Below are 14,399 nucleotides of genomic sequence, written 5' to 3'. Positions count from 1 at the left end.
CCAGCAGGCAGAGAACCTCAAGTTATCTTAGGAACCTTATAAAGTAAAGGCAGAAGGGAGGATGGGTATCAGCCTTTCTGCCTACATCCTCTCCACTACCTGGACCTATCACAACCCTTTCCATTTCCTGAGATGCCATTCTCTTATAGCTTCCTACATACCTCAGTCCGAAGAAATATAACTTCCAGCTTAAAATTAGCCCTGAGAGTTAAAACAGTACTACACAGACTTGATCTCCAACAAATACCAACTCTGCACCTGACAGGCACAGGATAGAATCTGATACTCAACACTGCAAAGAGTAAAGGAGTTACCGACAGACACTACAAAGGCAAGGAAATTATGAACATGAAGACAACCAAAGTGACAAACTACTACTCTCAAATCTTTCTCTAAATTCTTGACTTAAGAAAACTGATGTTGGCCAGCACCACAGCTCACTAGGCTAATCCTCCACCTGCGGCGCCAGCACACCAGATTCTAGTCCCGGTTGGGGTGCCTGTTCTGTCCCGGTTGCTCCTCTTCCAGTCCAGCTCTCTGCTGTGGCCCGGGAGGGCAGTGGAGGATGGCCCAAGTCCTTGGGCCCTGCACCCGCATGGGAGACCAGGAGGAAGCACCTGGCTCCTGGCTTCAGATCGGCGCAGCGTGCCGGCCATAGCAGCCATTTGGGGGATGAACCAACAGAAGGAAGACCTTTCTCTCTGTCTCTCTCTCTCAAAAAAGAAAACTGATATAGGAATGGGCATTCATTTAGTTATTTATTTTTATTTATTTATTTGAAAGGCAGAGTTAGAGACAGAGACAGAGAGAGAGAGAGCAAGCAAGCGAGCGAGAGAAAGAAAGGGAGACAAAAAGAGAGAGACAGAGAGAGAGAGAGAGAGCAAGAGATCTTCCATCCACTGGTTCACTCCCCAAAATCCACAACAGCCAGACCTGGGCCAACCCGAAGCCAGGACCCAGTAGCTTCCTCTGGGTCTCCCAGTGGAACAGGGGCCCAGCAACTTGGTACATCCTCCACTGCTTTCTCAGATGAATTGAAAGTGGAGCAGCCAAGATGCAAATCTGCACCCTTATGGGATGCTGATGCCACAGTGCCGGCCCAAGAAATGGGCATCGAGTCTAGCCATTAAGAGACCTGTTTTCTCACACTGGAGTGCCTGGGTTCTACACCCAGCTCTGGCGCCTGACTCCAGCTTCCTGCTAATGCAGACCCTTGGGACGGGGGTGATGGCTCAAGCAATTGGGTTCTTGCCACCCATGGGGGAGACCTGCATTGCATTTCCAGCTCCTAGCTCCAGCTAGGCCCAGCCCTGCTCATTGTGGACATTTGGGGAGCGAACCAATGAACAGGAGCTCGCTTGCCCGTCCTCCCTCTCCCTCCCTCCCTTCCTCTCTCTCTCTGCCTCTCAAATAAAGAAAAATAAATATTAAATTAAAAAAAAAACTGATAAAGAACAATCTGAGTCCAGGATCAGAACCCACATATCACCCAAATTGTTCATCCACTCAGTGAACGATCCTGGAAATGAAATACCCTTTTGTTCCACAGAAACAAAGTGAAGTTGCTGGTACAGAAGTAATTTTTCTTGCAAGAACACTGTGATTCAAGATATCAAGGATCAGGTGGGTTTATCATCCGCTCTAGGAGCCCTCCCCACTCCCGCCCTTTATGATCCCGTGTCTCGGGAAAAGTGCTTCCAAATGACTATCCGTGCTCTCTGTGCACTCAGCCTGAGTTACACGTCCACACCTCCTTCCACAAAGCGCTTTATTCCTCCATGCCCCAAGCACAGGTATTTCCTCCACGTGTATATTTATATGAGGAAGGATACCTATTTCTGTTGACCAAGTTTCAGCCAAATTATACTCAATCAGCATGCTCTTAGCCAATATCAAACTCAAATTACAGGCTGTACCTTGCTTGTACATTTAGTTGGGCTAATAGATAAGCGAAACCAACTTGGTAGCCAGAGTGTGCCTGCTCCTAACTAGACTGTGGTATGTGAGTTGAACGAAAGGAACGTGGTTTATGTAAGCAGGGAGAGAACACACAAAGTGTGGGGAAGAAGATTTTGGAAGATTGCAAAGACCAAACCCAGGAGAGGCGATCTCTAGCACCCAAGGAGGTCGTGTGGAGGGTAAGCGTCATGACCATGACCCTGCTTACCGCACCCAGCCCTTGGCTCCATCTCCTCAACCCCATCCCCTCTCCACTCCCACATAAAGGGGGAGAAAGTCATTAGCAAAGTATCAGAGTGATAGCAGCAAATGATGAGAATGGAAGAAGATGTTGTAAGCAAACACAATGGAGCAGTTAGCAGAGATTCTCTGAGAGACGCAGATTCAGCCTGGAAGCCCAGCTCCACCAAACCACGGGAGGTCTCCGCAGTCACCTGACTGTCTCTGAGCCTGTTTCCTCATATGCAATATAAAGACAACAGTATTAAAGCATAAACGGTAATAGTTCTATTCCTACCTTGGAAAATATTCTTGCAAGCATTTGATGTGATCATATACGTAAACGTGGCCGGCCCATCAAACACCACAGATATTAACCAATAAGTGAATGTCATGCTCAGATATGAGCTATTTATGTTGTTACAGTTATTCTTATAAATCGCAATACCTCAGCTAAACATGGGTGAGCCACTGGGAGAAACTACTACTCAATTCAATCGGCACTGGAGAACACTGTAGATTTTGGGACTGGCAGAGGATGTGAGGTAATTAGAGTTTTGAGAAGCTTATATCATAGAGGCAGTGGTGACTAACAATTATTAAAGCTGAAAAGAACAAATACTTGGGAAGCATTTACTGGAACCAAATTTTCTACAAAGACTAAGGTAAAAGGCTAAGCTAATAAAAATCTTTTTTTCATTCCTAGAATTATATTTCACTTCCTTCTCACCACCAAAAATGAATTCTAACGTCTATTTACCACAAATGCCTTGCCAGTCTCTGTGCCACAGATCCCTCAATGATCATTTATCAATGTCCTGTCTCGATTCTTCAGCACTCAGTTATGACAACCAGCAGAGAGTCTTCAAGTCCCCTTGCCTTTCTAGACTACAGGGAACACGGACTATGTTCCAAGTGACAGTCAGACAGACATAGAAAGCACTCAGCAGGCCGGCGCCGCGGCTCACTAGGCTAATCCTCCGCCTAGCGGTGCCGGCACACCGGGTTCTAGTCCCGGTCGGGGCACCGATCCTGTCCCGGTTGCCCCTCTTCCAGGCCAGCTCTCTGCTGTGGCCAGGGAGTGCAGTGGAGGATGGCCCAAGTCCTTGGGCCCTGCACCCCATGGGAGACCAGGAGAAGCACCTGGCTCCTGCCATCGGATCAGCGCGGTGCGCCGGCCGCAGCGCCCCAGCCGCGGCAGCCATTGGAGGGTGAACCAACGGCAAAAGGAAGACCTTTCTCTCTGTCTCTCTCTCTCAATGTCCACTCTGCCTGTCAAAAAAAAAAAAGAGTAAAGAGAGACAGGCCGGCGCCACGGCTCAACAGGCTAATCCTCCGCCTTGCGGCGCCGGCACACAGGGTTCTAGTCCCGGTTGGGGCGCCGGATTCTATCCCGGTTGCCCCTCTTCCAGGCCAGCTCTCTGCTATGGCCCAGGAAGGCAGTGGAGGATGGCCCAAGTGCTTGGGCCCTGCACCCGCATGGGAGACCAGGAGAAGCACCTGGCTCCTGGCTTCGGATCAGCACGATGTGCCGGCCGCAGCGGCCACTGGAGGGTGAACCAACAGCAAAAAGGAAGACCTTTCTCTATGTCTCTCTCTCTCCCTGTCCACTCTGCCTGTCAAAAAAAAAAAAAAAAAAAAGAGTAAAGAGAGACACATAAAGTATATTCAACAAATATTTTTACTGAATAAACATACTTAAGTAGAACACATTAATTACAACAAAAACAGATACGACTTATCACTTAAGAGGAGCAACGTATCTTCCAAAAATTGCTAATATTCAGCTTTCAATTCACTAAAAAACAGTCCAGAAAAGGTGGCCTGCCCATTAAGAAAGAAAAAGAAAGAGAAACACAAAGAGGCAATTTTAAACAGCACTGGCCTGGGAGCAACGAGCCCTACTTAGTACCCTTGACTGCCACAGGCTAAGCAGGCAGCTCTGGACAAGCCACCTTTTAAGGTCTCTGTTCTCTTTTCCATAAAATGAAGATCCTTCCACCCTCAGATTCCATGAGGAAGAAAGAAGATATCAAAGGGCTACCTACTGCAATAGCCCCCCGGCTTCCATCAGTCCTGATCTCCTGCCACATCCGCACAATACCGTTACCATCATTTTAGGGGGACGCCAGCACCCCATATGAGCACTGGTTCGAGTCCCAGATGCCTTACTTCCTGTTAATGTGCCTGGGAAAGCAGTGGAAGATGGCCCAAGTACTTCAGCCCCTGCCAACCATGTGAGACCTGGATGGAGTTCCCAACACCTGGCCAGTCCCGGCAGTTGCGCCTATCTGGAGAGTGAAACTGCAAATGGATACCTCTCTCTCTCTCTTTCAAAAAAAATTTAAAAATCTTCAAATTACCTTTTTAAATGTAATCTCACCTTATGTAGTAAATACATCAAAACTATTTTATTCACATTCATTAATTTTTCTAATGTGTATAAAAATAATATTAACTTTAAAAATTTAAATTCTCTTTCAAAGATCAAATTTAAATACACTCTTTCAAAGATTCAGCATATATACACAAACTTTAGCAAACAGCAACCTCATTATTAAAACTTAAAAAATTTTAAAGGTCAGAGTACTGTGGAATTTCATCTTCTCACAATAATCTAAGGGTTAATCCTAAAAGGTTAATATTCAGTTATTATATTAGAAAGAAAAAACCAATACTTTTAAAATTATGTGAGGCAGCAAAAATTTAAAACAATTGATTCCTTCTTAACCTACATAACCCTCATCTGCATTAGGGTTTTAGTTCCTTTAACTTTAAAAGACTTTAATTCCACCCTTGAGTAACTAAATTCAGACTAAAATAATAAGAAAATCAATTATTTTCTCCTTTCTTAAAAATCACCAAAAAAATAAAAACACTAAAATTAAGCACCATGTTTTATTAGCAATGAAAGTCCTCTTATAGGGGCTGGCACTGTGACACAGTAGGTAAAGCTGTGGCCTACAGCACTACCATACCATATGGGCACCAGTTCATATCTCAGCTGCTCCACTTCTGATCCAGCTCCCTGCTCATGGCCTAGGAAGAGCAGTGGAAGATGACCCAAGTGCTTGGGCCCCTGCCACCCACAGAGGAGACACAGATGAAGCTCTTAACTCCTAGCTTGCAGCCATCTGGTAAGTAAACCAGCAGATTGAAGATCAATCTCTCCCTCTCTCTAATTCTTTCAAATAAATAAATAAATCTTTTTAAAAAAGTGTTGCTCTTAATTTTTTAAAAAAGATTATTTATTTATTTATTTATTTGAAAGAGTTACACAAAGAGAGGAGAGGCAGAGAGAGAGAGAGAGAGAGAGAAGTCTTCCATCCACTGGTTCACTCCCCAGTTGTCTGTAATGGCCTGAGTTGAAGCCAGGAGCCAGGAGCTTCTTCTGGGTCTCACACATGAGAGCAGGGGCCCAAGGACTTGGGCAACCTTCCACTACTTTCCCAGGCCATTGTAGAGAGCTAGGTCGGAAGAGGAACAGCCAGGACTCAAACCAGCACCCATATAGGATGCTGGCACTGCAGGCAGCAGCTTTACCTGCTATGCCACAGCACCAGCCCCAACTACTACTCTTATAAACATGCTCTCTTTGCCTCATTCACAACATGGGAAGACAAATGTACCCACTTCTTAACTTAGAATATCAGGCCAGCGCCGTGGCTTAACAGGCTAATCCTCCACCTTGCGGCGCCGGCACACCGGGTTCTAGTCCTGGTCGGGGCACCGGATTCTATCCCGGTTGCCCCTCTTCCAGGCCAGCTCTCTGCTATGGCCCGGGAGTGCAGTGGAGGATGGCCCAAGTGCTTGGGCCCTGCACCCCATGGGAGACCAGAAGAAGCACCTGGCTCCTGGCTTCAGATCAGCGAGATGCGCCGGCCGCAGCGGCCGTTGGAGGGTGAACCAACGGCAAAAAGGAAGACCTTTCCCTCTGTCTCTCTCACTATCCACTCTGCCTGTCAAAAAAAAAAAAAAAAAAGAATATCAAGGGCAGTATCCATTTGAGCCAAGTTTTACTGGTCAATAAAGTCTCCCTGATCTAAATCATTCCAATCATACTTTATAATCAAATCCACTGATAACCAGTGAATCCCTTGACTGATACCTTCTTTCAGCACAGTGGCCAGGGTACATAACTGAGGGCTACCGATCATCTCTGAACTTCCAGCAATCAAAAACACATCTGCAATGATCCTCACCAACACTGAACCCAAGACAACTTTTTGATCAGTTAACAATATCTGATGAGACTGATGGCCATCAGTTAAACCTCACTAGATTATTTTAAAGCAGAAGTGACAAACTTCAGCATAATTCTAAATCTGCCAATCTTTGATGAGTATCAATTGTCTAACTAAAGAACAAGTGGGACAAATAATGTACATCTATAAATATCCACACTACTTTATCCTTCTGGCATAATCCCCATAATTTATCATAATCCCCCAAAACCATCTCTATGGGCCTCCTTTCTTTACTCCCAGACCTCATATTAAATACTGCAAACCAGTGGCTGGCGCCATGGTGTAGCAGATAAAGCCACTGTCTGCAGCAGCATCCCATCTGGGCCCCAGTTCAAGTCCCAGCTGCTCCACTTCCGATCCAGCTCTCTGCTATGGCCTGGGAAAGCAGTAGAAAATGGCCCATCTCCTTGGGACCCTGTACCCATGTGGGAGACCAGGAATAAAATCCTGGCTCCTGGCTTCAGATCGGCGCAGCTCTGGCCGTTGCAACCATCTGGGGAGTGAACCAGTGGATGGAAGACCTCTCTCTCTGCCTGTGCCTCTCTGTAACTCTGCCTTTCCAATAAATAAATAAATCTTTTAAATAAATAAATAAATAAATAAATACTGCAAACCAGAAAAAAAAAATCAAATGTCTATTAAAGTATCATAAAGCAGAAAGAAAAAATTTTAAAGGACCAGGCATTGTTACATGTGAGACCAAACACTCCCAAATTGTCAGCTTCTTGGGAGTATAACTTATGTCTGATTCATCACCCCTATTCTTCTCATAGCTGTTGACTTATAAATAGTATACACCCAACTATTAGTTGAACTAACAAACCAAAGAATAAATGTAAGTGCCTTCCCAGCAACAGATTATCAGTACTTTTTCATTTTTAAATCCCAGAAAAAATTCAGGAGTCAATTCCCTGATCACCTTGACAAAATGTGTATTTTGAGAAAATTTTTCACAGAAATCTGCCTTACCACTGGCCACATTTCACATGATAACCACTGCACCAAGAAGTCCATCTAAATAGTTTTAATAAAGTCAAACTTTAACTGGCTAAAGCCAAACACCTTACCTGTAGATAATGTGCTTATAGACTAATTTCATTTACAAAAAACTGAATCTGTAAATGTGGTGTAAGTAATGACCGGGCAACAGGAACGGACCACTAACAAATTAAGCATAGTTATAATCATTGTTATTACTTGATGCTTAAAAATATGCTATGATGACAATACTGCGGTTGATATTACTAAGCATTTTTAATAGCTCACCTTCTTGATTGTCACCATTGTACTGTGCCACAGACAATAAAGGTTGTATGTTGAAGGTCTCAAGCTCCAAAAGTTTCTCCTGACGCTCGGTGACACAATTATAGTTACAGCAGCGGTAGCAACCAGAGCTACAGGCTGAGCCAGGCCCTTGTGCTAAGATGCTTCCAAGTGCTATTTCACTTAGTCCTCAATACAACTTGGTGAGGTATTACTGTCCTCAGATAGAAATGCTGGGCAGGCCCTGTGGCATGGCGAGTGGGACCACCACCTGCAGTGCCAGCATCCCATATGGGCACCAGTCCCAGCTGCTCCACTTCCGAACCAGCTCTCTGCTATGGCTGGGGAAAGCAGTGGAGAACGGCTCAAGTCCTTGGACCCTTGCACCTGCATGGGGAGACCTGAAGGAAGCTCCTGGCTCCTGGCTTTGGATCGGCACCACTCCAGCCACTGTGGCCAACTGGGGAGTGAATCGACATATGGAAGATCTCTCGCTCTCTCTGTCTCTGCCTCTCTGTAACTCTGCCTTTCAAATAAATAAATTAAAAAAAAAAAAAAAAAAAAAAGAGGCTGAGAGTCAGCCAGCACGATGGTACAGTGGGTAGAGCCACAGACTTCAGCAAGCCAGTTTCCCATATGGTGCCAGCTGGAGTCCTTGGGACCCTGCAACCACGTAGGAGACACAGAAGAAACTCCTGGCTCCAGGCTTTGGCCTGGCCCAGCCCTGGCCATGTGACCATTTGGGGAATGAACCACTGAATGGAAGACTTTCTTTCTGTAACTCTTTAAAATAAACAAGTAAGTCTTAAAAAAAAGAGACAGAGAGAGAGGGCAAGTGCTTTGTCAAAGGTAAGTCAGTTATTGAGTAGCTGATGGGACAAGCTCTGGCTGTCTGACTCCAGGGTTCATACCCATAATCTCCCTCTCTGTACCTATGGATCCTCCTAATGATCAATAAGGTTAGAAGCCCAAGTGGAACAGAAATAAGCTGAACAGTTAATCCCCCGCTTACAAATATCATGACCAAGCATTTAAATACCTCTCCCCATTGTACAGCACCAACTTAATTAACTCTTTGAAAATAGAATCAGGGTATTTTTCCTACATTTAGTCATAGGCATAAAAAAGAGATGATAATCTTTCTGTAATTCAAAACTTCATACTTATAAAGCTGCCAGTCGGCCAGTTCGAAGGGTCCAATGCTTTAAATCTCAATTCAGGACAAATAATATTATAGCAACTCTCATCTCCAAAGAGCTGAATCTTTCCTGTTGTTTACTGCTAAGATTCTGGTTACACAAACCCTTTACAAGCTAAAGGCAGAGTTATAATCCAAGGCAGATACACACAGAGCCACGCTGTGATTGGTCTTCTAGTCAGATCCCAGAGAGATGTTCACCTTCTTCCCAAAGAAAATAGCACACACAGAAAGGACCCCATTCAAGGGAAAAGGGGAAGTAGAAGAGGAGGCAGTGAAGATAATACAAAGTACTAGATGCAACCAAAGACCCCCACGGTAAACCCAGACAGTCCAGAAACACGTGCAGTAACGTAGGCTTCTTGCTGCTGTTAGGGTCTCTCACAAACAGCGCTTCAGCAGCCAGTGCCGCTTCTCTATCCCCAGAGGAGTCACACACTGGAATATTCTTTAATAAGCCCATCATCACTAAGCCTGGGCTGCGCCTTGTATGTCATGACCACTCAGAGCCACGTGGTTTGTAAAGCACTCTCACATACACCGTCTCAGCAGCCACCCTGTTAGGCAAGTCGGGCAATCTGTTCTGCTCATTTCACAGAGGAATGACGGGATTTACCCAAATTCTACAGCCTGTGACTGGTACAGCCTCCAGCTCCAGTGAAGTCAAGGCCCTCTACCCGGGCCTTCCACACCCCAGTGAGCCTCCTCTTCCCAATTGGCACAGCCTATTCCCAAAACTGCAGGAACAAATGTCAGCTATTAATGACACCAGGTGTCGGATGTACAAAAGGGAAAGAAAACCACAAAGTCAGCATTTTCGCAGAGAGGCCTCCTACTCTGTTCAGCACCCAACCTATACTTTCCCTAAAGCACTCGCAACAGCCCTTCAGGTGGGCAGTGAGATTCCCAACGCGCTCCTCAAGAACCCACGAGGCTTCCTAACTTGACTAAGGTCACACTTGTACAACACAGTGAGGCCAAAGGAAAGCGCTTTTCAGGTAAAAATATTTCAGTGGTTTAAAATGTCAAGCAACCTTTGTCCCACTTGTTGCTGTCATAATCTCAGCAGAGTGCCTTTTTTCCTGCCTGATTTTCTCTGGTTTACCCTTATCATCGACTGGCTCGCTGTGCTCTGGAAAAAGGTTAAAGTGATACAGCCATAGGAGTTATGGAAATATTACTTGCACCCTGGGTCTAAGTTAATTTTATCAAATGGTATGTGTCAGTTACAAGAAATGTGAGCCTGCCCGAACAATTATGAAATGAAAGTAATGAATAAACTATGAACAATCTATCACTTAAATCACCGCTCTCTGAGGGCTTTAACCAATCCAGACAAGATACAAAAACAACACCAAATGCCTGGAAGGAATCTCACCACCGTGCCAGAGTCTGAGGAGATTATTGTGAATTATTAAGGACAGATAGCATTAGCCTCAAAACACTATGTGCCCCTCCCTCAGATGTAATGCTAATGAGGGACAATGACAGATAAGATTATTGAAGGATTTCCCAGAAAAAAATTAATTAACTTTAACAAATTAAGGTGTATTATGACTCCCCAAGCGGGGCTTCCTTATCTGAAGCAAACAAGAGGAACTTTCCCTTAACACAGGCTGTACTCACAATGGAAGGCTTCTAACCCAAACTCAGTGCGAAGGGAACCAGAACAAGTAGGTCTGTGTGAGCCAACCTGGAGGGCTCAGAACAAGGGCAGGAGCAGATAAAAAGGAAACAGGAAGAACTGAACTGGGAGTGTGGGGGCAGGGAGGGGCAAAAAAAGCTGAAACCCAGGAAGTACTGATGGAGATGGGCAACTCAGGCCTGGAAGGGGAGGAGGTTGGCCAGAGCCGGCCCTGTGGGAAGGACCCTCCTCTCCACAAGGAAACCGACAGACCCAGACCAAGGGGAAATGGAGTTGACTGAAGGTATGGGGTAGGTCCTGCACAAGGAAGCAGTAACTGGTAGAGAGTGGAGGGAGCTTTTTAAGTGCTTTCCAAACATGTATTCACTTTAAGGAGGCGAGTCCTATGGTATGGAACTCTTATCTCAATAAAGCTGTTTTTAAAGTGTGTCAAACTGGGCGATGTGTAAGTTATTTACGATGTTCCGCTGTCTGTGAGGGGCCCTCAGATTCCCTCACTCACAACAGCCGGTTTTACCTGTGTCTGGGAACACCTCGCTTGGAATCCATCCTTCCGGGAGGAAGTCAGGAGTATTTTGAGTATACAAGAAGTATTAAGGGGAAACACAGCGAACTCTTTAAAGAGGTCTTCTCCCACTTCTGCCCTTAAATTCATTGGATAAAAAACTTCCTGCGGTGGCACCGCGGGGGAGGAAGCTTTTGTTTGGGATCCGCCTTGAAGCCGGGTATTCCCTCCAGGGAAGGATGACCTTCTAGGGCCAAAATCTACCTAACAGAAGAGAAAACGGCGCAGGGTGGAATCCCTCAGGTCAGTTCTGAAGAAACCCCGGGGGGTTTATCACGAAATGATCACACAGAGCCTGTCTCTGCTACCCCCAAACTGGACCGTGCACCCCGTGTCACTTCCGACTGTAACTCGCCAAGAAGACGGACGCTATGCCATGATCCCAGAAGTTTCTGGCCAGCTGCCCACTGACGCAAATTAGAAAGCCATCCGAGGGCCGACCTGGGTGAAGCCAGGCGCCACGTCCAGCCCTGGGCTCCCCCGCTCCAGCCCTCCCAATGTGGGGGGAGGGACCGAGGAGGCCACACCGCGAGCGCGAACGCCAGACCACCCGCCTTCGCCCTCCACCCCCGGGCTGGGTTTCGGGGAGCCGCCGCCCCCGCCCTTTGCCTCAGGTCCGCGACCCCAGGGAGCAGGGGGCCCGGCGCCGAGCGGCAGGAGCGCCTCCCCCGGGGCAGCTGTCGCCGCCGCCCGGCCGGGGCCTCCCCGGGAGCAATAGGCTATCGATTCAGCGGCCTGTCGCTAGGAGCCCCGGGAGAGCGAGGCCTACACCGCCCGGCCGGAGCCCCGGCCTCGATTTCGCCACTTTCCCCACACCGGAGGGGAAGCCCGGGGGCAAGCAGACCCGGCCGGGCGGGAGGGGGGAGACGCGGAGACCACCTGCAACGGCAGCCGCCGGGGGAAAACGGGTGCGCGGGCGCCGAGCTCCGGCCAGAAAGTCTCCCGGGGGTCGCCCGCCTACCCCCTGCCTCGCAAGTTGCGCATTCAAGTTCACGCTGGCGGACGCCAGCCTGCAAGCCCTCGCCACTCCCGAACCCAAAATAAAAACAAGACGCGGAAGAGGCCGCACCAGCACGGAAGGAGCCGGGCCCCGAACAGCGCCGAGGGGGGCGGCCAGCCAGCGACCCGCCCGCCGGTCCCCTCCGCTGCCCCCGCCAGCCCCGGGGTCGCGGCCCCCCGGCCCCTCGGCGTCCGGCCCTGTCACCGCCCGGCGCCGCAGCCCCCTTCTCCCTGACACCGGCGGCGGAGACTCCAGCTCCCCGCTGGCCTCAGGCGTGCCTCGGCCTCCTCCCGCTCCGGATCCCAAAAATGTGTCCTCCGCACCTTTCGAGTACGCGGAGGAAGAGTTTGCCATCAAACTTTGTGCAGCGGGAACCTCGCCCCCTCCCCGACCCGCACTTTCGGGGGCAGGGCTCGGGAGGGAGCACTTTGCACTTGGGATGCAGCGAATTGGGGACCTGTCAACCATTTTAGGTCTTTTTTTTTTTTTTTTTAATAGAAGACATCCTCTCCTTCCCCTCCCGCCCGCCCGCCCTCCCCCTGCAATGGTCTTCATTTGACACCAAACCTCCCCACCGCAGAAGGGGTGGGGGTCGACAAGGGAGGGGCTGGGGGCGGAGGGCAGGAGGGGGGTGGCGAGGGAGGGCGGAGGGGGGGAGGCGGGGAGGGGGCCGGGAACGGGGTTGATTTACCTGAGACCAGCCACTGGCCTCCATTGTTGGAGAATTCAATGGCATTGACACAGCCGAAGTGGCCCAGGAGGTCCTTCTTGTAGAGGTTTCTGCAGCCCCGCAGGCGTCTCCTCTGAAAGTCCTGAGTGAGCAGGGGGTCCCCATGCAAGCCCCGCTGGGACAAGAAGCCCACCACTGACCTCATGCTGCCCCCCAGGCCAGCTCTCCTCTTCATGCTGGAACCGCCGCCGCCGCCGCCGCCGCTCGCGCCGCCGCCCCTCCCTCGGCCTCCCGCGCGGCCGCCGCTCTCCCCCCGCCCGGCCCAACCCCCGCGCTGCGATCCGGACGCTCCTTCAAGCAGCCATGGCAGCCCGAGCGAGGTGTGCAGACACTCGGCGGCGGCCGCGGCTTCCTCACAGCCGCCGGCTGCCTCCCTCCCCTTCCCGCCGAAGCTCCTCCCTCCGCTCCCCGCCTCCTCCGGCAGCTGAGCCGCAGCTGCGCTCGCGCTCGTGCGCGGCGGCGCGGCCCTGGCGCCGGCGGCGGGGACCCGGAGACCGCGGGCGGCGGCGGCGGCCGGAAGACCGCGGGCGGCGGCTGTGCCTTTGCCCTCGCAGCTCCTTCCCGCGCCGGGACCCGAGTGGCGCTGGGCGGAGGCCCCGCGGCAGCGCCAGCCCCGGCGCTCGGGGAAGTTGCTCGCGCGTAACAATCAGAGCGGCCGCCGGGCTGCGGGCCCCGCTCCGCGCCCTCACACGGCCGGCGGCTGAGGCGCTGCCTGCGGGCCCGGCGCCCGGACGCGGGTGGAGGCAGGGCTGCGGGCTGCGGGCTCCCGGGCCGCCTCCTTCAGCCAAGCCCCCCACCCCGGAGGCCGCCCTGGCCTCAGCTAAAGAACCCGGACTTGGGACTGGACGCTTGGAGGGACGTGGCCCGGGAATTGTGTTAGCGCCACCCGCCTCTTCCCCCCAGTCCTTGTCCCCCCAATTCAGTTCTCTAATTGTCCCTTCACGTAAAAAAAAAAAAAAAAAAAAATAGGGGTGGGGGCGGCTAAACTGTTAGCCAGGGTGACAACAGAGCAGTACATGAGGGAAAGAGAGGATTCGTAGGTGACCAAAAAAAGTGCCAAAACCGAGTTAGGAAAGTGCCCAGAAGCGGGAAGTACTTCCGCCCGCCTTGGTAACACAAGACGCATCACTGGGAGATAACGACGAAGCAGGCTCCGGCCTAGTGACCAGCGCAGCCGCATCCCGCTCCGAGGGCCTGGGCTTGGGTTCGAGGTCCGGCTGGGCTTCGTCCCGGGCCTCACAGCTAAGGCAGCAGTGGGGCGGCTCCAGTCGTTGGCTCCCCGCCAGCCACGAGGGAGACTCCAAGTCGGAGTTCAGCTCCTGGCTTTGGCCTGGTGCAAATGGCGGGCTGTTGTGGGCATGTGTGGAGTGAACCAGAGGGCGGGCAGCTCCTAGAGAGCCTGAATGCGCCGCCGGCTGTTGTAGAAACGAGTGCTTCCGGGGCCCAAGGTGGCTGCACCCCCATAGGATGGGGGTCACAGAGTTGATGCCGCTGAGGAAACTGGGTGCTTTGGAATTCTACCAGACACAGTTGAAAACGCCCTAATACGTGGTTGTACTTTTTCGAGACGCTG

The 14,399-nt window shown here is 50.2% G+C and overlaps 1 protein-coding gene across 3 annotated transcripts in view; it reads right to left on the bottom strand.

Annotated features, from left to right (window-relative positions):
* The window catches only part of DCAF5 (DDB1 and CUL4 associated factor 5), a 112,615-nt gene extending 99,560 nt beyond the window's left edge, over positions 1-13,055 (bottom strand). For 2 of the 3 annotated variants that reach the window (XM_062181261.1, XM_062181262.1), the window contains exon 1: positions 12,788-13,036. In XM_062181261.1, coding sequence (XP_062037245.1) covers positions 12,788-13,001 — 214 coding nt within the window. In that variant the 5' untranslated portion in view covers positions 13,002-13,036. Of the gene's footprint in view, positions 1-12,787 lie in introns of all 3 variants that reach the window. The other variant, XM_062181263.1, reaches the window with a different exon arrangement.
* Between the last annotated feature and the right edge of the window lie 1,344 nt (positions 13,056-14,399).

Source organism: Lepus europaeus, chromosome 22, assembly GCF_033115175.1.
Source record: "Lepus europaeus isolate LE1 chromosome 22, mLepTim1.pri, whole genome shotgun sequence".
Taxonomy (NCBI): Eukaryota; Metazoa; Chordata; class Mammalia; order Lagomorpha; family Leporidae; genus Lepus; species Lepus europaeus.
Note: the sequence above shows the minus strand (reverse complement) of the source record. Positions and strands in the feature narration are given on the sequence as shown.